The sequence below is a fragment of the Malurus melanocephalus genome, unplaced genomic scaffold (genome assembly GCF_030028575.1).
Source record: "Malurus melanocephalus ecotype Western Australia unplaced genomic scaffold, MMel_1.1 scaffold_278, whole genome shotgun sequence".
Taxonomy (NCBI): Eukaryota; Metazoa; Chordata; class Aves; order Passeriformes; family Maluridae; genus Malurus; species Malurus melanocephalus.
This window is the reverse complement of record NW_026623510.1, coordinates 974,984-1,000,304: the sequence shown is the minus strand read 5'-3', so window position 1 is coordinate 1,000,304 and position 25,321 is coordinate 974,984. Positions and strand designations below refer to the sequence as shown.

Sequence of the window (25,321 nt, the reverse complement as noted above, 5' to 3'; positions counted from 1 at the left end):
GATTCGATGTGACATGTTTGGGGATTTCTGCTCTTTGGGCATTTGTTTCCAATTTAGTTTTACTAGATTGAGCTGGTGACCTTTGCAGAGAGTGGGGAGGAGTTATCAGAACTCCCCTAATTCCACCCTTGCACAGCACTCACATCCCACTGTTGGGTGAGTCCAGGAGGGAGGCAGGAAAGCAGCGCTGTGCCAAGACTGAAGCACACAGGAATGGGTCCAAGTTTCAGTGCTCTCTTTTTAATTAGCTCTTGTTTTCTCTGTCTGGTCTCACAGACCCCTCCACAGAGCACAGAGAGATGTCCTTGACAGAGCCCCAGCACCAGGGCATCTCCAGTCAAGTGAGCTGCAGTCAGCAAAGGGACGTTTGTGGATGGGAAGGAGCCCTCAAAAGTGACTCCACTGCTGGATCTGTGCTCCACAAGGAGGGTGAGATGGACCAGCTGCTTTGGAACCCGGCACCAGCCATGTCTCCTGAGGCTTGGGGCAGAGTTTGGGCTGCCCTCCACATCCCAGCTGGCCAAGGGCAGGTTGGTCAGAGCAGCACAGSTGAGTGTCCAGCCTGACAGAAGGAATTAYTGCCACACAAAGGGGTCAGAAAGAAGCACACACTCAMGGCTTCAGCTTTACATCAGTTTAACTTGGCTCCAGTGGCACAGCCAGGCAACACAATGGACTGTCCCTGAAGCAACACAGGGAGTTCCCTACTGGACCAGGACAGCCCCCAACAACAGGATATGGAACAAAGTGGTGGGGAGGGGGTCTGCAGCTCCACAGTGCTGCTGGAAAACAGGAAGGGCAGGGAGAGGAGGGACACAAGGAGAGTTTGAGCCTTAACACACCTCATGCMCAGCCACAGAGGTACTTACAGTTACAGGCTTCTCTGCCTCTCTGAGCAGCTTTGGAGTACGAGGTTCCACCATTCTGCTCTGGAATCCAGAAGCCTTTCTGGAGTGTGTCTTGAATGGATGAGTCGTGCCAGAGGCCATGTCTTGACTCACCTGGAAGGAGCAACAGTGGAGCTCTGAAAATCCAGAATCCCATTCATGGCAGAAGATACATTGGTGTCTCCAGGCTGTGGAATCCCTCAGAAGGGAAAAGCATCAGGCCACCCCATCCTGATTCATCATTAGACTATATTTAAGTGGCACAGTTAAGATTCAGAGAAGCAAAACCTCAGAACAAACAGMCCCTGAGACAAAACAGCCTTTTGCTGTGGGTGCAGTCCCACAAGCCACAAAGCCTTGTCAGAGCACAGTGACACTCTCATCTCCCACCTTTTCCATTACTTTTGGAACCCCATTTTCTGAAATCATTAACCAAATCTCCATTAATAACCAAACTGTTGTTTGTTATGCTTTACAAGTTGGTTTTTTTTTGTTGGGAACAAAAGGAAATTGATTGTCACTTGGCTGCTCACCTGGCTAAACAACCTCAGCTCCTTCCGATGCTCCTCACAAGACTTGTGAGGAGGCTGAAGAYAGTCAATTCCCTAATTACCTTAGGATAGGTAATTTCCACTTTGAAGATTCACGTAACAAAGTCTAACTGCCTGAAGTTGCACTTCAAGTCACCACAGGCTGCTTGCAGGCTGGAGACAACCTGCAAGGTCAGAATCCAGCCCAGGAATGCAGGTGTGACTGTGCTAGCATTGATGCAACAATCAGCCATTGTTGCCATGCTGACAGTTCTATAGAGACTGATGGAACTGAGGGACAATGGACAGAACCCACAAAGGGGCAGAACTGAGTCTATGTGAAGATGGAGCCTGGACAGTGAGTGGGCAGAGCCAGAGAGGAGCGAGCTCAGAGCGTGACACTGGCCAAAGCACACTCGTGTCTTGCTCCTGAGCTCCTGCTCTGCTATGGGATGTGTGAGGGAGTCAGTGCTGGTGCTAGAATACTATAGCCTTCCCAGTGTGCACCTGCTAATTTATTATACTAAAAAGAAATAGCCAGTGGTGTCCCTCTGAGGGGATGGGAGAAGACGACCCTTCACTACACAGGCCAGTTGCAGAGAAGTCTGGGTTGGGTTTCTCTACAGAGAACAAATCCTCTCAGCACCCCTCAGCAGATCCTGGTGCTTGTCCACAGTTTATTTAATGCTAGTTTTACATGAAATGTGGTCACTCTGGAGAAGTGAGGACTGCCAGGGGATTGAGGAGGGGCTCGGACATCAGTTTTTGCACACAGTCTTGGTCACACATGCCACCTCAAGCTGCTGCCACTGGAACCCTTCAGCCCCTGCTGAGTCCCAAARGGTGACCGAGACTACTGGTCATGAGCTTCCCAGGGGCTTGGTTCAACTCTTTCCCAGAAATGGCTTTTCCTTGAAATACTTTAGCTGGAAATCRGAGACAGATCTGTATGGAGCCTGCCTGCAACTTCCTGCCCTACCAGCCCATGAATATAGATCAGAGGAGTTCTCTTGTAAAATGAGCTGCTTACTACAAAATCAAGGTGGGAGAGCAGCCAGATGAGAGTGAATGAGGCAGGGGTGATGGAAAGGGGGAAAAAAAAAAAAACCACCCACATTCAGAGTGAAATAAACAGCCAGCAGAGAAAGCTATTTTTTGAACTTTTCAGTCAGCCCATTGTCTTGCAGTGAAAGTCCCCTCAGAGCTGGGATGTTTATCGGTGTCCACAGGCTGCGTCTCAGCCAGCAGGAAATGACACAACAGCACTGAAATCATCTACACRTGTCCACTCCAGCTGCGGGTCCAGCTCCTTGGGATCTGCAGGAGCCTGGTACCTCACAGGTTGGGCTTGTTCCAGAGGTCCCTCTCCTGCCCTGCCAATCTCTGGAATTGTCCAGGATCCAGAGGGAGGTCAGCGTTTGGGAGCCCTGTTCAGCCACGCTGGCTCCTAGTGACCAGCATCCTGCTCAGGGGTCTCCTCATGCCTGAGGAGAAAACACTTCAGCAGGACACAGGGCTCTGCTTATTACCTCCGGGACGGAAGCAGCAGATTTTAGCCGGGATGCGGCAGCCCAGGGAGCAATGCCTGCCGCACGAGGGCATTGTCYGCTGCAGCCAGAGGCTCTGGCAGCTCGGGAATCTCCGCGGGGCAGAGCGCGGTGTGAGCTCCTCGGGCCAGCGGGACCCTTTCAAGAACAACAAAGGAGAAAGGATGTGTGTCCCGTGCTCATAGCTGTCACCTCAGGGCTGGGGGCCGGTGCTTGGCCCTGCCAGAGGGCCGGGCGTGGGTGGGTTTGTTCCTTATCAGCCATCCGGTGAGCGCCCAGGGGAAGCGGCGCATCCTTTGGCGCTGGGGGTCTTTCCTCTCGGCGGATGCCGGCCAGGGGTGACCGGGGGGCTCACGGGGGGCACCGCTGCCCTGCATCACTCCCAGAGAGAGCCTTTGCTCTAGCACTTACCCCATCCCTTCTGTCACAGCCCATACAGGTCCTGAGTCCTGCTCCCTGCAGTTGGCTTGGTCCCTAAATTTCACCCCACTGGCGTGGAGCGGGTGAGCCTGCTGTTCTCTGGAGGCATGGGATGGGGTTGGATAGGGAGGATGCCCACAGCGACAGCTCTGAGCTGTGGTCCAGGCCAGTGAGAAGGGACATGGACACATCTGCACTTGGTGCAGATAGTTCATTTGGTTTTGGCACACACGAATGAACTGGACTGGTTTTGCTCACAGCCCTAGTTCGACATCAGCGTTATCCTGGGGGGGGAATTGTTTCCCAAAGACCAACTTGAATCCCAGACATACCTCATCTCTGCTTCCTTGCATTCCTCCTGCTGCCTCCTTGGGTTGATATGAGGAATAGTAGCCTGGGGCAGGCATCTCTCTCACCCTTAGCCACAGCACCCTCTTTTTCAACTATCCCCAGCCAACACCAAARTGCTAATGGCTGGCACCTGCTACTCTTTTATGAGACAAGAGAGCTGCATTGACCCTAAAAATACACCCACAGCCACGACAGCAGGTCAGGAGCCCAAGAATCTCAATGCATCAGGCAGTGAGACAGGCATGCYGCTGTCATGGTTCCAGAAAGAAAGCTTGGCTAAGGCAAAAGCGTGCTGCCCTGGAAACAGGCTGACTCTGTTCGTCTAAATGCACTGCTGAGGCAGCAGCTCCCCAGTGGGGTGGCAGCTGAAACCCACAGGAGTGTGAAGGCCCTGGGCAGAGGCAGAGGGAAAGGATACACCCTGTCCTTACAACATGAGGTACAAAAATATCTGGGGTAGGAGAGGGAAGGGGTCCAGTGACTCCCTGGTCTCTCAGCTGAGCCAGCAAGGCTTGAAAAGGGTTAAGCACCTGAGAGGGAATTGCTTGCCTGGGCTTGTTGTCCTGCCCAGCCCATGTGTGTGTATTTATTGTGCTGAGCCACAGAAAGGTCTGTTGGGTGTTGGGCTCCTGGGGCTGTTTGCTACTCCCTGTGGGTATCCCTGGGTATTCATTCAGTGCATGTCCGTGGCCGTGGCCGAGGCTCGGCAGGGAGAGCCACCAGAATGAGTGGGGTGACAGGTCCAGTCTGGAAGGCTGTGATGTCCCATTCTATAGGAAACTTGCTGGGATAAAAGGGCTCCACTCAGCCTGGAGGGTGCCAGTGCCCCAGCACAGCCACATTGATCAGGCCACAGCACTGCATGTGGCACCCCCTTGTTTTTTGGGGCTGGCCCACCAAAGCCTCATGGATACACAGATGGGGATCTGCCCCATGGCACCACTGGGGAGAGGTTTGGGGATCTCTCCTTCACCCACAACCATGGTTCAATAACCTCATGTCAGTCAGTTCCTTTTTGGGAAGGCTCACAGACTTGTCATGCCAGAGGAGATGGGAAGAGSTGAGCCTTCCTGAGAGCAGAGCTGTTTCTGGTAAGCTCCTTTCTTCGAGACTGTCAGTGTGCGGACACAGTGGATGGAGAAGTGGAAGAGGGGATGTGGAGAGGTGTTGATTGTGCTGGCCCACGCATGCCATGGGATGGGGACCAGGGGCTGGCTCTGTGGCAGAAGGGAACTCACTGCACCCCAGGCAAAGGGCTGGGGCCAGGACCTGGCTGTTTCTGTCAGGRAGACCCTTCCAGGACAGGAGGGTTCTTGGCACAGGCACTTGCTGCTCCTGCTGGCACGGGAGGGAGGGATGGGGGAGGTAAGTGGGGCTGCTGCAAACAGGCACATGCCTTACCCTCTCCCACAGCCGGGACAGCAGGCACTAGTCTGGCCTCAGGCTCTGGCACAGGTGAATAGCACAGCCATGGCACTTTGCTGCTCCCCATCTTCTGTCCAATTCACAGAGGCTSTGGAAGGACCCTTTTCCAAGATGCAAAGGAGGAGAGAGCCCCCTTTATCATCCTAGGACAAAGCACCTGGCACAGCCACCCCTGTGCCAAGGGAGAGCCTGGCAGCAGCTCTGGCAGCAGCTATGGTCTCCTGTGGAATGTGGAGGTTTCTGGCTTGCCCTCCTGACCAGCCCTGCTGCCACTCTCACCTCTCCTCCCTGCAGGACARTGGTAAGAGACTGCCCTTCCATGGAATCACAGAACAGTTTGGGTGGGAACAGATTTTTAAATGCCATCTAGTCCAACACCCCTGACCCCTGCCATGAGCAGGGACACCTTCCATTAGACCACATTGCTCAGAGCCCCATCCAGCCTGGCCTTGAACAATTCCAGGGATAGGCGAGCCACAGCTTCTCTGGATAATCTATGACAGGGCCTTGCCACCCTTATAGAAAAGAATTTATTCCAGATATCCAGTCTAACCCTGCTCTCTRTTTGAAGACATCCCGCCTTGTCCTGTCATTCCATGCCCTTGTCCAAAGTCCCTCTCCAGCTCTTTTATAGCTCTGTTAGTACTGGAAGGGGCTCTAAGGTCTCCCTTGAACCTTCTCTTCTCCAAYTGAACAGTCCCAGCTCTCTCAGYCTGTYGCCATARCAGAGGTGCTCCAGCTCACGGARCACCTTGRTAGTGTCTGGACATGCTCCACAGCTCCACAATTTCCCTGAGGCCCCTGATCTGTGGGGACAGATCCTTTGTCTCTCCTCCATCGTGCCAGCTGCGTGGAACCATTGCCTTCAGGGCCTGCAGCTATGCAGAAGGATTGCCACATCAGGGTGTTTCGCCAGCTCTGCAGCAACTTGGGCAGGAGCCAAGGGCTTGTTGGGTTCTGGGAAGCCCTCTCTGGTASAGTCCCTTCATGCTCCTTCCCCTCAGCTGAAAAGCTGCTCAGGTTCACCGCTGCCACGCAGGCACCTTTCCCAAGAGCCTTCCCCATCCCCTCCCCTAGGGAAGGCTTGGTCCCAGTCGCTGCATTGCTCTGTGGGGAGCCAAGTGACCCTTCTCTGTTTAGAAAGAGAATAACTGTGCTGTGCACTGAACAGCTCTGTGTTTGTTTCTTTGCACACAGTATTTTCAAACAACTTCAGTCTTGTTCATTGCAGCACAGGACAGCCCTTGGCAGCCTCCACAGGACTGGCGCAGGATGAGTTTTCCTCAGTCCTGGCTGCTCCAGCTGCCAAGGAAAGGCGCCAATTCCCACCGTAGGTGTGCACCTTTCCCTGCAATGTCCCACTGGGATCAGCCAACAGTTTGCAGCTCAGGTGTGATGCTTCCAGGGAAAGAGCTGGATCCTGCAGCCTGGCTGCCTYGGGATGCTGACTGGTAGGTGTGGGAAATACAGAGTATCAGCATTTGCACTTTGTGCCGGTGCCCAAATTGGTTCTCATTTATAGAGAAGGAGGAAGACATTGTGTTCAGAGAAGTGAAAGCCAGTGTGATGTTCTCTATTACTTTTGAAAACATTTTCTATGGAAAGCAGTTTCCTTAAAACACAAACCCCAGTCTGGCTGACACTTCCAAAATTGGACTTGTTCCGTCTCCTGTGGAGACACTGGCTGCAGACAGGTCCAGACATCTGCTCCTCATTTCCTGTTTTATCCTTAAATGTGAGAAAATACGAAATCATGCAGTGCCAAGCAAACTCTCTTGATCCCCTGCTATTTAATTGTCTCCCTTATTCCAGTAATGGCTCAAGATCTCTACATGAAGCACAGAGGCTTCTCCAAAGGGCATCTCTGAAATGAGAGACCACATTTGGCTCTAAGAAGTCTTTTCCCAAGTTTGGCACTGCTGTCCTTGGCCAGGAGACGGGAGGTTGGTGGGTTGGTTTGTGTCAGAGCACTGGCTGAGCTGCCAGCCCTACTGAGGTAGGTTCRTGTGAGGATGAGCTGCCATGAGGCAGCTGGAAGCTGTGTCAGAGGAAAGASAATCCCATTGTATGTCCAGAGCTGGAGTCACATGTCAGCATCTCTCCCTTGCAGCATCAACACTGGTTTGGTGCTCCCAAAAGCTGAGTGCTCCTGCTGCACGTCCTCCTGGGATAGAGGACGATATTGTGGGCAGCTAAGGATGCTCTCAGGACCTGTTTCCAGGCCCTGCTCTAATGTCACCAGCTCCTGAGGCCTTGGGACCTCCTGAACATGCTTCCCATGAAGTGAAAATCATCARCATTCTCATTTGATCCACTCTAGCATCTTTCTTTCAGGTCAGATACAGCTCCTAGCTCTCACTGACTTTCTCTTTCTATTCTCAGTCTTCACCTTATTTYAAGGAATACAAACCTACTTAATACAGTTCTTCTTTCACAAATAACTGAAATGGCAAAAAWTTCCAGCACGGAAATTCCCTGAAGGAGGTGGGAGCTGTTCTGGGGCCATTTCCTATTTGTTTAGGACACAGCCCACGTTCTCTTTATATATTGTTTTGTGTCTAAAGCTTTGCAGGCCCAAGGTGCTTTTTGCCTTCCAGAGCAATTCCCCAGGCATTAGTCATATGAGGACTTGACTGCTGTGCACAGCTCCAGCTGGTTGTGAACAGCCCTGGCAAAGCTTTGGGTGGTGGGTGGGAAATGCTGGAGCTGCTTTGATGTCTCTCCTAGGTAAGATGGGACCTGGCACTTTGACCTGTGGTATCTGTGGTTTGGAACAATAAACCAAGTTCTTGCCTAAGGGTTGCCAATGAGAAACCAAAGGTTAGGGGTTGACATCACATCAGGCTTCTGAGTGTGCCTGGCACCTGTCACCAGCATCCCCAGCAGACTTTGTTCTCCTTTTGTCTGCAGTAAAACCAGTGATAAGATAGCAGGACATCCATCCTGATATGAAAATGTCCTTAGAGCAGAGCAGGARCTGGAGGCAGAGAGCCCAGATGCTGATGTCTACCATGACATCCTTTTGTGGGTGCTGAGGGTCACACTGGGGCAGTGCTGGAAGGCCCAGAGGTTGCAGAACCTCTGTTGGTGCCCAGTGCCCAGAGTGTGGTCCCTCTGCCCACACTCCATGGCAGGAGCACAGGTGAACGTTTGCTGATGTTTTTCCCTTGTCCATGTTTCCAAGCCTTCACTCATACTGCAGTTATAAGGAGGTGAAAAAACCAACCCTCTTCCTATCATCTACCACTTTTTTTGGTGCTTTTACACCCTCCAGAGAGCCTTTGGTGCACAGGGGAACCTCAAGAAGCCTTCTAAGGAAGAATGGGGACAGGCTGGGAGGAAATGCCCCTGGTTCCCAGTTACTGAGTTTTCCTGCTCTTTGTTTCCCTGGAGGCTGGCTGTCCCTGACTTGCAGAGTTACACACTCCATTGCTTGGATGCTGTGACTTATCTTTATGGACTGTGGTTGCTCGGCTGGGAGGTCACCTGCCTGCCTGCCCTTATCCACATCCACAATTTAATCTACACGCCCAGATCTACACTGAAAAATAACCTGCTATTCCTGGAAAGTAAAGTGAAACTAAATCCCATTGAGGCAACAAGTGCCCAGACAATTTCTACTGTAACAAAAGAAGCTAAAATCAGCTGAAGGTAAGATGAGCTCAGAGAAGCCCTGAGATCCTTCCCTGTCAGACTCACACAACGCCTATGGTTTATCACTAGTWATGTCAGGAATATCTCCTGGAATATATCAGATCCTCTCACTTTAGGTTCTTCAATGCTGCAAGACCTCAAACCAGTGCAGTAAGGGGCTGGGATTGGTGTGCTGCAGGAACAGATGTGCAATGGGATGGGAGGCTGGTATAGGAATTAGGTTGGGAATGATGGTGCCAGTTTTCTGCCAGSTGCAGCCCAGGTTTGTCACTACCCATTGGAGCTGCCTGCTCCCACTGGAGCCAGTTGCTGAGCTTCTGTGTCCTCCTTTGGTGGGAAATACAGGGCTTGGTGGTGGYTTAGGCCCTCGCTGCTGCTGGCACTTGACAGCTCGTGGTGTCCCACAGAGCCACGCTGAGGCTGCAGGCACCTCCCTGCCCTCCACACTCCTGCTGTGGAATCTCCTTGTGCAGATGCCACCTCCAAACCCAGCTGCTGAGCTCACAGGGAGCAAAGGGAGATGTACAAAAGTGGCCTGGAGGAGTTCTCTGACAAGTAAAACACCTCCAGCCCAGTCTGGAGAGGAAAAGCAGCTGCATTATGTGCTAGAGSAGTTTGTGCCTTAGAACAACAACGCCTATGGCAAGTCATGCCTTTGGCAAACAAAGCACTCCCCCTCCCACTTACCTGAATGTCAGAGCCCTTCCTCAGTTTTATCTATCCCTGGCAGCAAACCCTTTGCAGAAGAAGCAGAACCTGTTTCTTCAGGGGAGATGTGGGCATGTGTGGGCTGTGCATCACTTCCAGCAGCCCAGGTTCCTGATGGCTTTAGGCAATGCCACTTCCTGGAATAAAAGYTTCCAGTAAGGTTCTGTGGAACCTRAGAAAACACTGTTTGSGGAAGGGCCAGAAAACATCCCAACAGACTCAGCATGTTCYGCTCTGGCTGGATCAAACAGACTATTTCAAGCCTTTATTTTTATTTTATTTCCTYGAAATGGGCTTTTCCTTCTAATACAATATAAGCGAAAGCTGAAGTCACAGGCTGGGATTTTCACCAAAGGAACTATGGGGAATGCTGGGGATTTTCTCTTTTGAAAACTAAAATCCCAACTGGAACTGCTGGAATTCCCCACAGCATGGACACGACAAATTTCCACTGCCCTAAGAAAACTTTGGGCAAAATGATTTCTGGGGCAGTCACAGGCTCAGTCTTGATCTTATCTTCATCTCTCAATTGAGGGAGTTGGCCAAGGGGAAGCTGTTCTGTATTTGCTGGGACCTGAGATGAAAGAGAAAGTAAAGGTGCAGGATGTGACCACAGCGTTGGCATGTCCGCTTCCAAMCTGCCTTGGGGCTGGTGTGGAAAAGCCCCCGGACAGCTGGTTCTGGCAGGGCTGGGGGTCTCGTGGTCCTGCTTTCCTTATCAGCAAGACCCTGATGTCTGAGCCCCTGTGAATATGGAAAATCAGGCTGGAAACTAGCGAGAACACGCTGCAGAGAGCATGGCCAGGGCACAGGAGCTGCCTGCAGAGTCACTGCAGGGTCCCTGCTCACCCCTCTCCTTGGTGATGCTCCTTAGAGGCGGCCTGGGCTGAGATCAAAGTGTAGCYGATGAACTCATAATCCTGATTAGCAAATTCCATCTCTTTTGGCCTAATGACTGCTGYTATAAGATGGCTGCCAAAAAGGAAGGGAATAACTGCTTTTGCATTTGGGGTAATTAATGAGCTTTCTGAGCAGCAGGGAGCTGTAGCTGGAGGTGGGGAGAGCTTTACAAGCCTGAGGACAGAGATGCCTTGGCACAGGCCAAGTGACACATTGGTGGGAGAGCAGCATGGGGCAGCCGAGTCCTGAAAGTCCCTGCCTGAATAATTTAYCAGCCAGGCTGGGGCTGCGCTGTGTGGGCTAAGAAAAGCCGGTGTGAGTACATCTGGGGAATTCCAGGAGCCATCCAGCTCCAGAGCCGCTGCTATTCCCTCCCCGTTTCCCTCTTCCCCCCGCCTCCTGTATCGTCACCGTGGACACGTATGAGGCGGGTGAATAACCACCACAGCTCCATCTCCGTGCTTCGTAATCCTGGAATGAGCGGCGACAGCTGTCTTGCTCCGGAGGATGCAATAAGCAGCCGGSAGTGGGAAATAGTGCCGGTAATCCCTCCCTGCCTGCCTTTCCTTCTGCCGACCAGGGGAACATGAAGGCTGGCTCTCTGCAGATCCTGCTGCTTCTGCTGGGGGTCCTGTGCCTGACCCTGGCTGGAGGTGAGCCACAGCTCCCCAGGGAACAGCCAGCTTCATGAGGGGATGGCGATGGGGCTGGAGAAGGGGGAAGGTGGCGCTGGATCAGTCTGAGGGGGATCTCTGTGGGATGCAGGCGATCTCAGAGCAGGATCGGGCTGGTTTGGGAAGCCGCCGCGGGGAAGCGTATGGCCGCAATCCTGACCGCGGGGACATCCGAGCGGCCTTTTGTCACTCCTGAGGGCAGATGGGGAGAGCGTCGGAGACAATTCCTGATAATCCCTATTAGAAATAAAGCACAGTGTACTTCTCCCTTTTTTTCATGTCCTTGGGGACGCGGCAGGGAGACTGCAGCCTGGCCAAGGGCGGGTGTCTGAGGGGACTGCAGCCCGTGCTGAGGGTGCGGGTGCTGCCATCGCTGTGGGGCCSGGGCCTGGCACCTGCAGTGTGTRTTTGTRTGTGTGTGTACAAAGTGGGAAACGCTCTGCTGTTCTCTGGATAAAGATATCTGCGTGCTCGGGGTGGTGCTGAGCAGGCGCAGAGCAGCGGGAGGTGCTGGGCTCACTCTGCCAGRGCTGGGTTGGTGACCACTGGCCAGTGACCACTGCCCAGGGCAGCACATCAGCAGGGCGTGCTGGGCTGTCACCAGGCTCTCAGCACCACCGGCAAGGGTAGACTTTGCCCAGGACCAAAGGGTGATCTATTCTCACCGTGGGAAGGGAGAGGGGCAAAGAGGCCCTGAGATCTGTGTCCTGCTGCCATCAGATGGGAGCAGTGAGGACAGCACGGGCAGCTGGCRATGGAGCTTCTCCCTCCTCTCACYTCTGGGCAGATATTCCAGGGATGGCCTGAGAAAGGTGGACAGCAGGGAAAGCAGGCAGCTTACCCTGCCCTGGTGCCTGCTTGGCACTGCCTGGCTCTGCTCACCCATGTCCAGTATCCATTTCCCCTAAAGCGAGGAAATGGGGCTGGCTCTGCTGAAAGGCTGGTGGTGCTCCCCAGCCGGGGTCTTTTGAGGAACTGTGCTGAAAAGCAGGTACCGATGGCTTCCAAGAGCAGTGGTCCTGGGTGGATAAAGATCCCTTTAGCAAAGACTCAGATGCAGCTCAGAGATGTGGAGTTGTGTGCTCCAGGAGGAGGGCTCCATGCTCCCTGTGGCACCCCTCTGTCCTTGGAAGGTGCTTTCCAGGCTCCTCCGCTCGGGGCAAAACCCCACCAGGAGTTCAGCCAAATGAAACCATTTGCATTGGTGGCAATAATTGTAAAATCAGTTCAGGGTTCTCAGAGGAACAGGGCCTTTGTGAGCAGACAGGGACTGCTCCCCGCCGTGCACATCCCTGCTTGCCTGCAGGCATGGTCTGGCCCTCTTGTCACTGTGCCTGTTTTGTGCTCCTAAAAGTGGAGGACAAGCAGAATATCCTGTGGCTAATGGAAATTAATTGGGAAGTCAGCTGTCCCTGAGCAGGGAATTCTTGACCCTAAAGTGCCACAGAAGACATTATTGCATGAAAAAAGTGTTTTGCTTTAACTTGACAGACAGCTAGAGGTAGAAATSGGCTTCTGTAGAGGGGCCACAGGAGTCCTCATTTGGGATTTCTTTGCATCTGGGGGTTTTCCCAGTAAATGGTTCAAATGATTCAGAGTGCTCCTGTAGTGATGYTCGTTCTTGTACCTGGTACCTGGATCATTCCTAACCTGAACTGCATGAAAATTCACCACATTCACTTGGGAATCAGAKGCAACATTTTGTAAGAGATAGCCTGATTGAAACCAGATGCCAGTTCCTTTCTTCACAGAGGCCCCAGACAAATCAGGACTTGTTTTTTTAAGTCTTGCCCCAGGGATGTCAGGAACAGTTGGCAGGATGTGCAAGTGCCTGCTGTGGGAGGCTGGRGGTGGAATGCAGCATGAAGAGTCCCCAGTGGTGTGATTGGCTTTGCCCCTTGAAGGGGCCAAGTGGGGTTTTGTTTTTACGCTTTGCAAACTGAAAACTGTTTTTTTCTGGTGGAGGTGGAAAAGATGTGTTTGGGAAGCTGGGCTGCTGAGATACCTGTGGGAATGAAGTATCATTCACCAAAAGGTTCCTTCTCTGAGTCCAGGGGCGTTCACAGACCATGTACCAGCCAGTAGGATGGTCACCTGGAGGAGGAAGAGATAACACTGATAAGGAGAGGGCAGAGCACCCTGCTCACTGGTCTGCATCTCCTGCACCAAGASTCCTCTGCTGAGGGTTGCAGCAGGCCTTTGGGGAATGAGGAAATGCGTCTTCTGGGCATTATGGTGAGGCCAGTCCTCCTGGGACCCGAAGGGGAGAGGACCTGCAGGTCCAGGGACTTCCACATCCCACAGGACAAACTGAAAYGCTGTCCCAAAAGCCCCACAATTTTCACACTGTCTTCATCGGGATCTGTCTTCATCTCAGGTTAGCAGGGATTGGAAACTTTGGTGGTAAGCTTTGGACACCTCCCTGCAGAATGGGGAAAAGAAACAGTGCTGGTTTTGAGAGGCCCTTATGAAAAGCCAGTTCTTAATAAGTTGAAATTTTTATTTCAGGGCAACCTAAAGCACCTCTGAAATGTTCAATAGTGTGCACAAGTTTTATGCCTGAGGAAGTAGGGARGCGGATCAGGAGCAAGATCAGGAGCTACCGCTGGACTGAACCYGCCTGCAGAAAACGAGCTGTCATGTAAGTTCTGCCCCACTTCCAAGTGGGATCAGGGTTAAATGGATGGGGAAAGGGACTGAGGGATGCACTTGGCAGAACAGGGCAGAGCAACCACACAGGGAGAGAGCTTACGTGTTTCTCTGAAAGCAGATATTTTGTCTGAAGAAGATTCAGACTTGTGAGCTTGTCTGGAAATGAGAAAAGCTCCATTTTTTTCTTTGGGATAATTGTTGTTTTCCACTCTCGCTGAAGTTGACGCACCACTGACACCATTTTATTGCAGCCCAGGGGGTGGCTCCAAAGTGAAACTGCTGGGCTGACCTTGAAAAGTCTCACATCACCCAATAAATCAGAGGGTTTTGCCTTCACGCATGTGTGCCCTGGGGCAGCTGGTGCCCTAAGTGCAGCAGGGAAACGTGTCCGAGCAGGACAATGCTTTTGAAAGCGAAAATACTTGTTAGGGGAAAACCCTTCMCCCATGAGTCATTTCAGCTGCTACTCATTGAGTTAGATATCAGAGGCACCTGCCCTTCCTGAAACAAATCATCCAGCCAACATTTGGTGTTCGCTATCTGCACACCTTCCCCATAGCTCTGATCACCTGAACCAGTGTTTTCTTTATTTGGTGAGTGATCCYTTTTTATTTTCAGATTTATTACTGTGAAGGCCAAGGAGATGTGTGCAGAGCCAGGGAAAGGCTGGGTGGAGAAGATCATGGAGGAACTGAACCAGACAAAGGCCACAATGTCCCCACTGGCACGTGATGCCACCTCACCAGAAGGGCCYGGTAGTGTTGAGAGGCATGTTGGTCTTCCAGATTTGGCTCCCTCTCAAGCCACTGCTCCAACTAGTTTCTTCCATGGGACTGGAACAACAGCTAGGGAGAGAATACATGCTCCTGCTGCTGGGACAGAGGTGTCCAGCAAGTCCCCACTGGGCATGCAGAATCCTACCCAGCTCCCTGCACGATCCACCCCAGTGATACCAGAAGAGGCTGCACACTCTGAGATCACTCCAGAAGCAAAGAGAGAGTCCTTAAATTCTCCTGCATCTTCCACAAATGTTGCAGCTGGCATGGACTCCAGCCAGCCCACCCCAAACCCCACAGCCCCTGTGCATGGCTTTTCCAGCACCCTGGGATCTACAGAGGAAGCTGTAGGACATGCTGCAGATGTTGTGACTGATGTTCAAGGCAAAACTTCTCCTAACTCAAATTCAGATCTGATGGCCACTCCTAAAGGATCAGACCAACCTGTACTTCCTACAGATGGATCCCTGGGCCCTACAAGTGGCAGAGTGAACATACCAGACGCTGCTTCCAGCAGCTCCAGGTCGGATCTTCCCTYCATCCAGGACAGCGTGGAGACCACAACAGTCACAGTGACAGCACCACAGACTACTTCAGTTTCTGCTCTAAGCTCTACCGCTGTCATGGACAAAGCTGCTTCTGCCCATACCGGTCCCTCTGCAGATGTGTTTGGTACTAGAGCAGTTGTCCATTCATCACCTGTGGGAATGCAAGAGCCTTCAGACACCGTGGTTTTTACTCACCAGGCTTTCTCAGGCCAAGCCAGAGTGCACATGATCACAGTCAGGCCAAACAATCGCCCTCTGCCCAGCTTCTTGTCAGGGTCTCAAATGCACTTTATCATCCCCGTTTCTGTGGTGTGTGGGCTGACAGCTGGCAGTGTTGTTCTTGTATGGCTCTATCTAAAATTTGGAGTCAAACCAGAAGAAACRTCAAGAGAAATGGTACAGGGCTTGCTCTACCAGCAGGCAGGACGTCAAGACAATGCCTATCCAATGGAAGTAATCTGAATGCTTCATGGCTTGAGCATTTCTGGCCTCAACCATAATGTGTGTTGCTGCAGAAAAGCTGTTCATACTGAACTGGTGACCAGTAGGAAGCAAGCCTGGGAATAAAAATCACAGAGAAAACTGACTTTTTTGCAGAGGATAATGTCCAACATCTACTTCATCACTGACCAATCACAGTGTTTTGGAAATAAGGCTCTGACACTTCTTTTCCACTGGCGCTGTTTGTACAAAGGCTGTGGCTGTTCTGTTGCTGGCTCTTTGCCAGGTCATGCGGTTTTCCAAGTCACTGTTGGGAATTTTTCTGTGGTTCATTATGGCCCAGCCAAGAAGCCACTCACCCACCCACACTGTTGGGCTTGGGCTCAGCCACCGTGAGCAATCCCAACACCAAACCCACACAATTTGCACTTAAACTTTTTGCTGCTTCTTTCTTTGCACTTCAGGTCTCTGCTCTGTCAGACCAAGACCCAAGCTGGTGGCCAGCTGGGTGCTGGCTCTCCTTGGGCTGGTTGAACTTACTCTCACCATTTTCTCTTGCTGAAGACACAAAGGATAGCCCAGCTTTTCAGAAAGAGGTGACCRACACTACATCTGATTGGGGGACTGAAGGTCAGTGCTACAGATCTYAGTTCAGAGAAGCTGGCATCCCACAGTCTATTGCCTCCTTGAAATCAGGCCCTTCCTTTCAGCAGCTGTGGGCATTTCTTCTTGCAGATGAATTCTGAGAGCTGATTCTTGGCAAAGCAATGCAATAAAACCCTTCTGCCAGCTGATTGCCCTGTGTCCAGCTGCATCCAACACCAGGGCAGGATAATGCTGATGAATCTTCACAAATGGGAGAAAACAAGAAGTCACCCAATAATTTTTCTATTTCTGTGTTATCACTGCAACATTTTTGGCTGTTCTCTGCAAGCACAAAACCCAGGAAATGCTCTTGGAGGAGCTAAATGCAATTCTGGATTTAGTCATACAGGAATTAGTCTACCACAACAGACATTACATCCTTTTGATCCCATTTTCTCTCTAGAAATAAGCACATTTGCTGATCCACAAAAAAGAAAAAAAAAAGCACAAAACGCCTGTTCACAGTCCTACATTTCAGCCACATTTTAATTTTTCCATTTTGGATACCACTGATCACCAGGCTGTGAAACACTGTAACAGAGCCAGGCTTTTTTTACCCCAAATTGATTTTGATTTTTATGCATTCTGACATTGCTGTACATAAGTCTTACGTTTTATCTGTGGTCAGGTCCTGAAAGCCCTTATTAAACTYTGACTCCAGGATGAATTCTGCTGGAGCAGGCAGAGGTCTTCAGAACACTATGTTTTCTAAGTAGATACTTGCMAAGGGTAAGATCCTCCTCTAACCACCCTCAGCGGATCAGATCCCTAAGAATAAATATGCATGCAGAAAATGAAAGGAAAAACATAATAAGCAAGATCATCAGAAAGGATGGGAAGCTGTAAAGCAGAGCTCGAGGAATGTGGCCTGTTAGATCTGTCAGATTGCACCTTGGGGGCATCCATCCGGCCCTGCAGGGGGAGAGGACTGACCACAACCGTGTTTGCTTTCTGCCATCACACATCCCTTAYTTCTGTGTTTTGTTGGCTGGAGAGAGAGGGGAGCCAGGGATTCATCTCGGCTTTTTGCAAGTATGGAATGCAGTCAGATTAATGGCAGTGATGAATTTGGAGTGAAATCCTTCCTTGTGCAGCAGCCCAGCTGTGGAACTCTGGTTGGTGTTGATTTTCCTGGAGGGTAAATCTGGGGCTGTCAGTGCCACCTCCCCATCCACCCCACTTGTGCACAGCTGGAATTCATGAAGCAATGTACTGTGGCATTATTTTTATATGAAACATTAGAAGTGTTATTTTTGTAAAAAGGTTTTTTAGCTTTTTGAATGTATGTAATGTCCTGTCTGAGCTGCTTGGAGTCRATACCTTTTGGGCAACACTGGAAAACACTGTGCCTTGTTTGTTTTGTTGCTGGTCTTAGATGGCTTGTGCATGTTCATGAGAGCTGGATCACTCTCCAGGCCCTTCAGCAAATGGAGTGGACACTTGTGTGGCTGCAGTTGAAGTGCTTGTCTSGGAGCAGTGCTGGGGAGATGGATGTGCACCAGTCAGATCACTTGGAGTCTTTGAAAGGTTCCAGCTCCATCGCCAGCTCTCACCGTCTTCCAGCTGCTGTGATCCCACTGGGACTCATCGGGAGGAGCTGCTTCTCCAGGCTGGCCCTGTCCTTGTGCTCTCCCTGCTCCCCTCTCCTGTCCCTCAGCTGTTTGCAGGCAGGGTGCTGGCACCCTCACAGGGGACAGGTAAACCCAGGACAAGGGGGCACTGCTGTTCCTCTTGCTGCAATGGGCAATCTGGGAGGGAGGATGGAGCCTGTGGGTGAYTGGGAAATTCTCACCCATTTCTGAGGGTTACGATATCACTTGCTGTAGAGCACAGTGACTGTTACAAGCTCTGGTTCATTTGTATATTGAGTGTGTGCATGAGATATAAGCTGTACATTTTTATAGAAGAAATAAAGTCACTATGTTATAAACGTTCATCCTCAGGGGACTGAGCCCTGAGCTGGGTTACCAAGCCTGGTCCCTGCAGAGATGAACACCTGTGCTGAGCACTGTGGAGAGCATCTCAGCAGCACCAAGGGATGGCAAAACCAGCACAGCTGGATGTGGCCAGGCTATTGCTCCAACTCCTTTAAGGGTTTTGGTTTTGCAAATGTTTGCAGGAAATGCCTTTCCTCACAAGGGTTTGTAGTTCCAAACTTACTAAGGCAATAGAAAAAAAACAAACAGCAGGAGTTACAGTTTGTTTAAACAAAGCTGTGGCCAAACAGCAGCCCAGAGACAGCAAATGTTACGCTTCAAGGAGGCAGAGGCCAAGGGCTGGATAGAGCCTCTTCCACCCCAGCCAGGGCTTGGGCTGCCCTTGTGTGCTCCTCTCTGGCGCTGGAGAGGAGAGGTGGGAAAGGCAGTTCAATGAAAGTCAGTTCCCAGGAGTTTGCCTGGAGGGGAGATGGAAAGAGCAAGAGGGTCAGGGATGAGCATCTTCCCTACATTTCAGGAGCTCTCATCCYCACCATCTCTGAGGTCCATCTAGGAAGATGCAGAAGTCAATGAAAGTTTCCTGCAGATGAGTCACCAGGCCAGAAAGGTCATTTGGGGGATAAAAAAAAACTCTAAGGAAACGAAAGCACTTTTTTTTTAAACTTCATTTCTCCTCTCTGTTGTGGAGRGCCAGCGAGGACGAAGCCCGTGCAAACAAGCCAGGCCTTACAGGATGAATCATTTCCGATCATTTCCAACAGGCAGAGCTGGCGCCGGCGGGGCTGTTCAGGGGCTGCTGCTCTGGARTTTTTGGGTGCCCAGTCCCTGTGCTGTGGGTGGCAGCTGTGGGGAAGCATTCCTGGACACAGCTTTCCTGCAGCCTCCGTGTCTCGTGACTCCGGGCAGAGCTTCCCGCTCAGGATGCATCTCAGATCACTGGTTACAATACTTGATGGTCCCCAGTGTCCCTCTGTAGGAAGCAGAATTTGGAAGAGATTCTAATTTTTTCTAATTTTAGAGTGTCTTTCCAGGCTGCAGGRCCTGGCACAGTTGTACCTGGAATAACAGGGACTCCGGGAAGGAAGAAGAGAATTGCCTTTGGTTTGTGATTGTGTCCTGAGTCAATCAGGGCTCTGAGACGGAGCTGTGGAGACCATGGAGTRAGCACCCTAAAGAAATGTGGAGGGGCTTTACACTCACACAGCTGAGGGTTTAATAAAAGTAAAACAAGAACATCTCGTATTTTAAATGGAGAAAACTCAAAGTGACTGAGTAGCACAGAAGAAAACAGGGAAAACTTACTCCAAGCCCTCTCACCTTCTCCTTGGKGACAGGTTCTAGCCACTGGGTGATGGCCAGGTGATGCTCAGCCCCTTTTCTCCTCCTTGGCAGCCCAGCTGCTCTTGCAGTGCCTTCCCAAGTGCAGGATGTCCGTGGCTGTGTTTTCCAGCACAGCTGGGAGTGCTCAGCCATCACCCACTGAGACCCCAAACCCAGCATGAGGCTGTTCTGCCCAGCTCCTTTGTCCCCTCACTGACACCTCTGCTGGCAAAGGCTGCACCTGACGTGTCCCCTCAGCTTCCCTCCTCCTCTTCTTGCAGAATAACAAGGATGCTCTTTATTTTTTTGTGTGAACAAGCAAATTCTTCAGAGTCCATTGAAATTAGAGGGAAACTCGCACCAGCAGTGGGGCTTTCCCGTGCTATCAGTGAATGGCTGCTCATCACCCTTTCCCTTTCCAAAGTGTGACAGAAGAATCGAAAGATCTCCAGGGAGCGGTGAGTCATTCTCAAATCCTGAGAAAGGGGAAGCTGAGCATCCTAGGCCAGACCTTCTGCCAGAAAAGGAAGCAAAGCTCTGCAGAAGCATCTTGAGGTCCTCTCCTTCCACAGCAAAGGATCTTGAGCCTCTGTCAGCAGGAGATGTGTCTGACTGAAGCCGGGCTTGGGGAGAGCTGGGAATTACCAGAGCAATTCTCAGCATTGGGTGGTTTTTCTCCCAAGTTGTTTTAAAAGACACCCAGAGATGACAGTCCCAGGCACACTGTCCTGCACCAGAGAGTGGCTGAGGGGTGAAGAARGGCTTGAGGTGGTCCCTGGGGTAGTTCACAGCGGGCAAGGGGGGACCAAGAATCTGCATGGAACCCCATTGCTCCATGCATCCACTTAGAGCCTGGTTAAAAACAGGGAAAGATGAAAAAGGGTCAGAGCAGGGACTGAGCATGACTGACCAGGACATGCAGAGGGGCTCCTTAGACCTTCAGAAGGTCTGAGGAAGGAGGAGAACTGTCCCCCAGGTTAACACAGAGAGGCTGMCCCTGTTTCAGCAGTCCCTGCAGGACCTGGGGTGCTTCAAGGCTGTGGAGGGAAGAAGATGAAGGAAAGACACCCAAAAACTTTGATCAGCAAAGTTTTCCCGCAATTCCCTTCAGCCTGGTGCAGACTCCTGCTCTGCCCTGTCTGCAAGGAAGGACTCAACTACACCCCCTTCTCTTTTCATCCCACACTGCCCAGCGATAAACAGATTTTTGGTTGAAAACTTGTGTTCCACTCCATAATACCAGCACAGAATGTGATACATCTCATGTGATACAATTCCTACCAGTATTTGCCCATTTGTCMCTTTCCAGCCACAGAGGGCTGGTGGCAGCAGCAGTCACCATGTTTTGGTTAATGCTTTCCAGGAATTCACAAGCCATCCAGCCATCCCCACCACATTTTTRTTGGCTCTGGGGCTGAAAAGTGACCTTGCATGGAACACTGAGTTTGCCTTTCCTATGGTGAATCCCCTCTCTGAAGGCTTGGGAGCTCTTGGGTTTACATCTGTGTGGAGGCGAATTTTACTTCCCTCATGGCTTTTCCTGTSTGGGTGAACACAGAAGCTGATGTAATTTATTTAGGCTTTCCAGGTATTGTCTGTGTGTAACCCCAATGATCCCATGTGATATGGAAATCCCCTTGGGCAAAGAAATGGTCACTTTTCTTTTAATTTCAAAYGCCTTGAAAAAGGGAAAACTGGGGAGGGGTAGAGAGGATAAATTGCAGCACCTCSGTGTCTGAGCACAGAGTTGAGCTCCTCCAAAGAGACAGAGCAGCATCCCGTGAGGAAGAGCCYTCCCAGAGCCACCATGATCAAGGCAAGGACAGTCCTGCTGCTCGTGGTGCTCCTCACTCTCTCCCCACGCTCTGATGCAGGTAAAGAACCTCATGGGCCACTGCTGCTGACTGGGACTCGGGATCAGGGTTGGTCAGGAGAGAAACCCCAATGTGGAGCAGGGCTGGTGCTGCTGGAAGGAGGAACACCCCCTGGCCAGGCAGAGCAGCACATCCTGGGGTGCAGGGAAGGATGGAGGCTGCTCCTGGGGCTGAGGGGCTTTGGCAGAGCTGCTCTGGGCTGGGTGATAACCTGGGGCATCCTTCTACCCCGGGAATRAAGGAGGAGGGCACCTGGGGCTGCTCATGGCAGCATTTGCAGAGCCTGGGGGATGTTGTGTTCATCAGCCTTGGCCTGGGGGWGGTCCTGAAGACAGGCTGCCTCCCAGAGCCAGCCCTCACCATCTCCTTTGTCTCCTTTGTCTCCTGCAGCCCCTTACGCTCCGTCCGAGTGCTGCTTCCGCTACGTGAAGGGTGTTCTCCGGCTGGCCAACCTCCGGGGTTTCTACMCAACTTCCAGGGAATGTTATCTCCCAGCAATTGTGTAAGTCCTGCTAATGTCCCCACTGCTGTGCTGTCTTCTGGGCCACCACAGGTTCAGTTCATCTGTTCCATCTGGGGACAGGACAGGGACAGGTCTGTGTAACCTGCGTGATCCTCTAGCRTGAAGAGAGGAGGATGTGATGGTCTGGGAACTTTTACAAATCCATCACAGCTCCTGAAGGCTCTGCACGGGCTCTGGAGGTGCTGCAGGATGAGCTGCTGTAGGACACCAAGCACCTGGGGCAGCACACAGGGACAAAGGGAAAGGAGAAAGTGCAGGGGAGGGAGGATGGTGTGGCTGCAAGTGGAATCACAGCTATCATTCCTCACAAAGCTTCACCTTTAACTCTGGCAGGTTTGACACCAAGAATGGAGACAAAGTCTGTGCAAACCCAGAGGAGAAGTGGGTGAAGAGAGCAGTTGGGAAGCTTCAAAGGAAAAGACTTCATGTCCCATGATGTAGAGTGGGTGCCCTGGTTCAGGCCCCCCGATATCCTGGTGGAAGGAAGGTTACAGCCACCCACAGAAGGGATTAYGGCTGTTCCAGCTTCTGGGAGAGGGCACTGACTCCCCAGAGCCCTGTGCCACCTTCACAGCTGGGCACCAGCTCCTGGAACGCTGCTGGCCCTGCCAGCACCCACCTGCTGATCACAGCACAAAATAAAGTTTTTCATGTGGTATTGGAGAGTGGTGTCCTTAATTCTCCCCACCCCACATCCATGCTGCTGGGGCTGGGGTGGGATGGGGGCTCTTCCCACTGGGTCTCACTGGGGCAGGCAGGGATGGGGATGGATGGAACTTCAAGGGGACCTAAAAGGGGCTGAAGACTCTTCTGAGGGTTTTTAGGTGCAGAACTGCCATCAGTTCTGGGTGTAGAGGTCTCAGCCTGTCCCTGTGCAGAACAGCCTGTCTCCACCAGTGCCCAGGCCCGTGGTGTCTCTGGGCTGGGCTGTAGGGGAAGGGTTTCTCTGCAGAGCTCCCCGGGCAGGTAGGACAGACAGGGATTCTGAATCAGCCAAGGGATTCCTGCACACAGAGCCCTGGAAATGCCCCCCCTGCCAAGGGGAGCTGAGCAGTGAGCCCTGACAGGACTTTGTGATGGGGAGGAGAAATGGAAASGTAAGAGTGGGAAAGGYTGTGGRTTGAGGTAAAGACAGTTAAATAAATAAAGCAAAAGCTGGCACCCACGCAAAGCAAAATCAGGAATTTATTCACTCCTTCCCAYCGGTGGGCAGTGCTCAGCCATGGGGAGCAGGGCAGGGCTCCCTCACGTGTAACAGTGACCTTAGAAGAAGACAAATGCTGCAACTCGGAATGCTCTCCCACTTCCTCCTTCTTTCCCTGTGACGGTTCAATAAGGAAAGAGAAAGGAGAAGTAACTGAAAAATGAAACCCACCAAAAAACTCCACGAAGTAATTAAAAAAAGTTCACTTGCCATCAGCCAGATGATGCTCAGCCAGTCCCTGAGAGCCCTAKGCCAGCACTCCCAGCTCCTGGGGAAGGGGATTTTGGCTGCAGCAGCTCCAAGAATGCTTGCACAGCAGAGGCAAAACCCACCCAGAGTGAGGGATGAGCCTGACACACTGCAGGTCTGCAACCTGAGGTCTCACAGGCACCAAGATGAAGGATTCTGGACCAGGAGATGCTTCAGCCTGAAGAAGCCTCTCAAACTGCTGCCTTTCTGCGTCAGGAGTCCTCTGACCATGGAGCCACCCTGTTTGCTGGCACTTGGTGCCCTCTCCTGACAGCTTTGGCTCGGATGCAGCACAGACCTCAGGTCTATGGCCAGGACGGGCAGTTCCAGCCCGACACCAACATTTATCCTGTGCAGACAGTTCATGTTCTCTGTTACAGTGTTAGCTTTTGTGATTACTCACTGAAACCCCAAAGCATTCTATGAGTGAGAGAGTTTTTCCCATCTCTACATTGCTATTTTTTATCCATGTTTATCCATTTTAATTTCTAAAGTAGGGTTTTTCCTCARTCAAAAAATTTGTATTCAGTTATGAATTACACTGAGGTTGAGGGTGGTTTGGACACCCATAAAATCCTGTGTAGAGTCTGTACCCGCTCTTGTCTCCACTTTTCTCTACATTTGCCAAACCAGGAGCTCCAGACCTGGAGAAGAGGCTGTGCCACTGCTGGGATGGCATGGGAGGCTGCTGGGAGCTCCCCAGGCACTGCAGTTTGGAAGAGGCTGGAGAAGGCTAAACCCAAACCCGGACACAGAGGGAAGCCCAGTCCCCCAGAGCCTTCTGGAGCCTTTTTTGTCCTTCAAACACCCAACATGCACTGATCTGCTTTATGAAGAGCAGATAGTAGAGGCATGTACTAATGCTTGTGGGGTTGGGAATAAGCAGCTAAAGGAAAGGGGGAGCAGCCATGTGCCTCAGACAGGCCTGGAAAGGGAGCTCAGAGCTGGCACATAAGGTTTTCTGTGTCAGAAGATGATGGTTGGAAAAAGCCCTTAGCTCAGTTGTCCCTTCTTTAGAGCCCTGTGCCTTCACCCAAGCCTAGGAGCTGGTGTGTGACCCTCGTGGTTGCTGGGCCCAAGGGTCTGTGCATCAGGGATGTGCTGGGAGCTGTGAGGGGAGAGCAGGGGAACCTGGAGGGGGTGCAGAGTCTGCAGGGCTCAGGGGCTGCTGGGTGCCAGGCATTTTCTCCCTGCAGAGCCCTTGCCTGGGGATAGTGGCATCAGAACCCAGTGGGGCTGTGCCCAGCTCCCTGCATGGCCACCCTGCCCSCTGCAAGACCAGACCCCATATGCTGCAGACCATTTCTTGTAAACCAGCGTTTTCAGTGCATTTCATCTGTTTCCTTCTCCCTTCTCCTTTCAGAGAAGTCCTGCAGACATGAGGTCATCTTCAAAGGAGTCCATTTCCACCTTTCTGCCCCGCTGAGAAGCCTTGGATTGCCTCAATCCGCAAGCCACAGCCAGATCCCCTCCTGTGCTCCCAGTCAGCATCATCCTGTGTGGGTTCCCTCAGGATCTTATCCCTCCTCACACACAGCGGCACCGACCTTCCCAGGGAGCAGATCCCTGCATGGAAGCTGGGCTGATGTCCACCAGAGCTCCGTGGTGCTGCCATCGGGATCTGTGCCACCTGCTCCTCCTCTCTGGTGTTCTGGGGTGATTCTTTGGGGTTGTGGTAGGATCTGTCCCATTTCCCTGYAGGAATGCCCTGTCTGTGCACTGATGGCCACACGCCTCCATCCCCAACTCTCTTGTTTCAATCCCAGTGCTGGTGTGGGAGGCAGRGGCAACACTTGGGCTCAGACTTGTGCTCAGACTCAGACTCTCCTCAGACACCCCACTGCCACTGAGCCCCCTTTCTTCCTCTTCTATAAAGTCCACTGAACCCACCAAATTAATCTCTGGCACCCCCTGCTCTGGGGTCTCTCCTGAATCAGTCCAGCATGGCTTTTTCTGCCTGACATCCCATTCATCCCATCCCATCCCATCCCATCCCATCCCATCCCATCCCATCCCATCCCATCCCATCCCATCCCATCCCATCCCATCCCATCCC

The 25,321-nt window shown here is 51.9% G+C and overlaps 2 protein-coding genes across 2 annotated transcripts; both read left to right on the top strand.

Moving 5' to 3' along the window:
- Positions 1–10,672: 10,672 nt before the first annotated feature.
- On the top strand, positions 10,673–15,721 carry LOC130579498 (fractalkine-like). The gene is made up of 3 exons (XM_057376335.1): positions 10,673–11,075; positions 13,605–13,737; positions 14,367–15,721. The coding sequence occupies exons 1-3, from the start codon at positions 11,009–11,011 to the stop codon at positions 15,532–15,534; spliced, it is 1,368 nt and encodes a 455-aa protein (XP_057232318.1). The 5' UTR covers positions 10,673–11,008; the 3' UTR covers positions 15,535–15,721.
- Positions 15,722–15,737: 16 nt separating this feature from the next.
- LOC130579496 (C-C motif chemokine 5-like) lies at positions 15,738–22,453 on the top strand. Its single transcript, XM_057376334.1, has 3 exons — positions 15,738–21,289; positions 21,680–21,791; positions 22,146–22,453. The coding sequence occupies exons 1-3, from the start codon at positions 21,223–21,225 to the stop codon at positions 22,246–22,248; spliced, it is 282 nt and encodes a 93-aa protein (XP_057232317.1). The 5' UTR covers positions 15,738–21,222; the 3' UTR covers positions 22,249–22,453.
- The last annotated feature ends 2,868 nt before the right edge of the window (positions 22,454–25,321 follow it).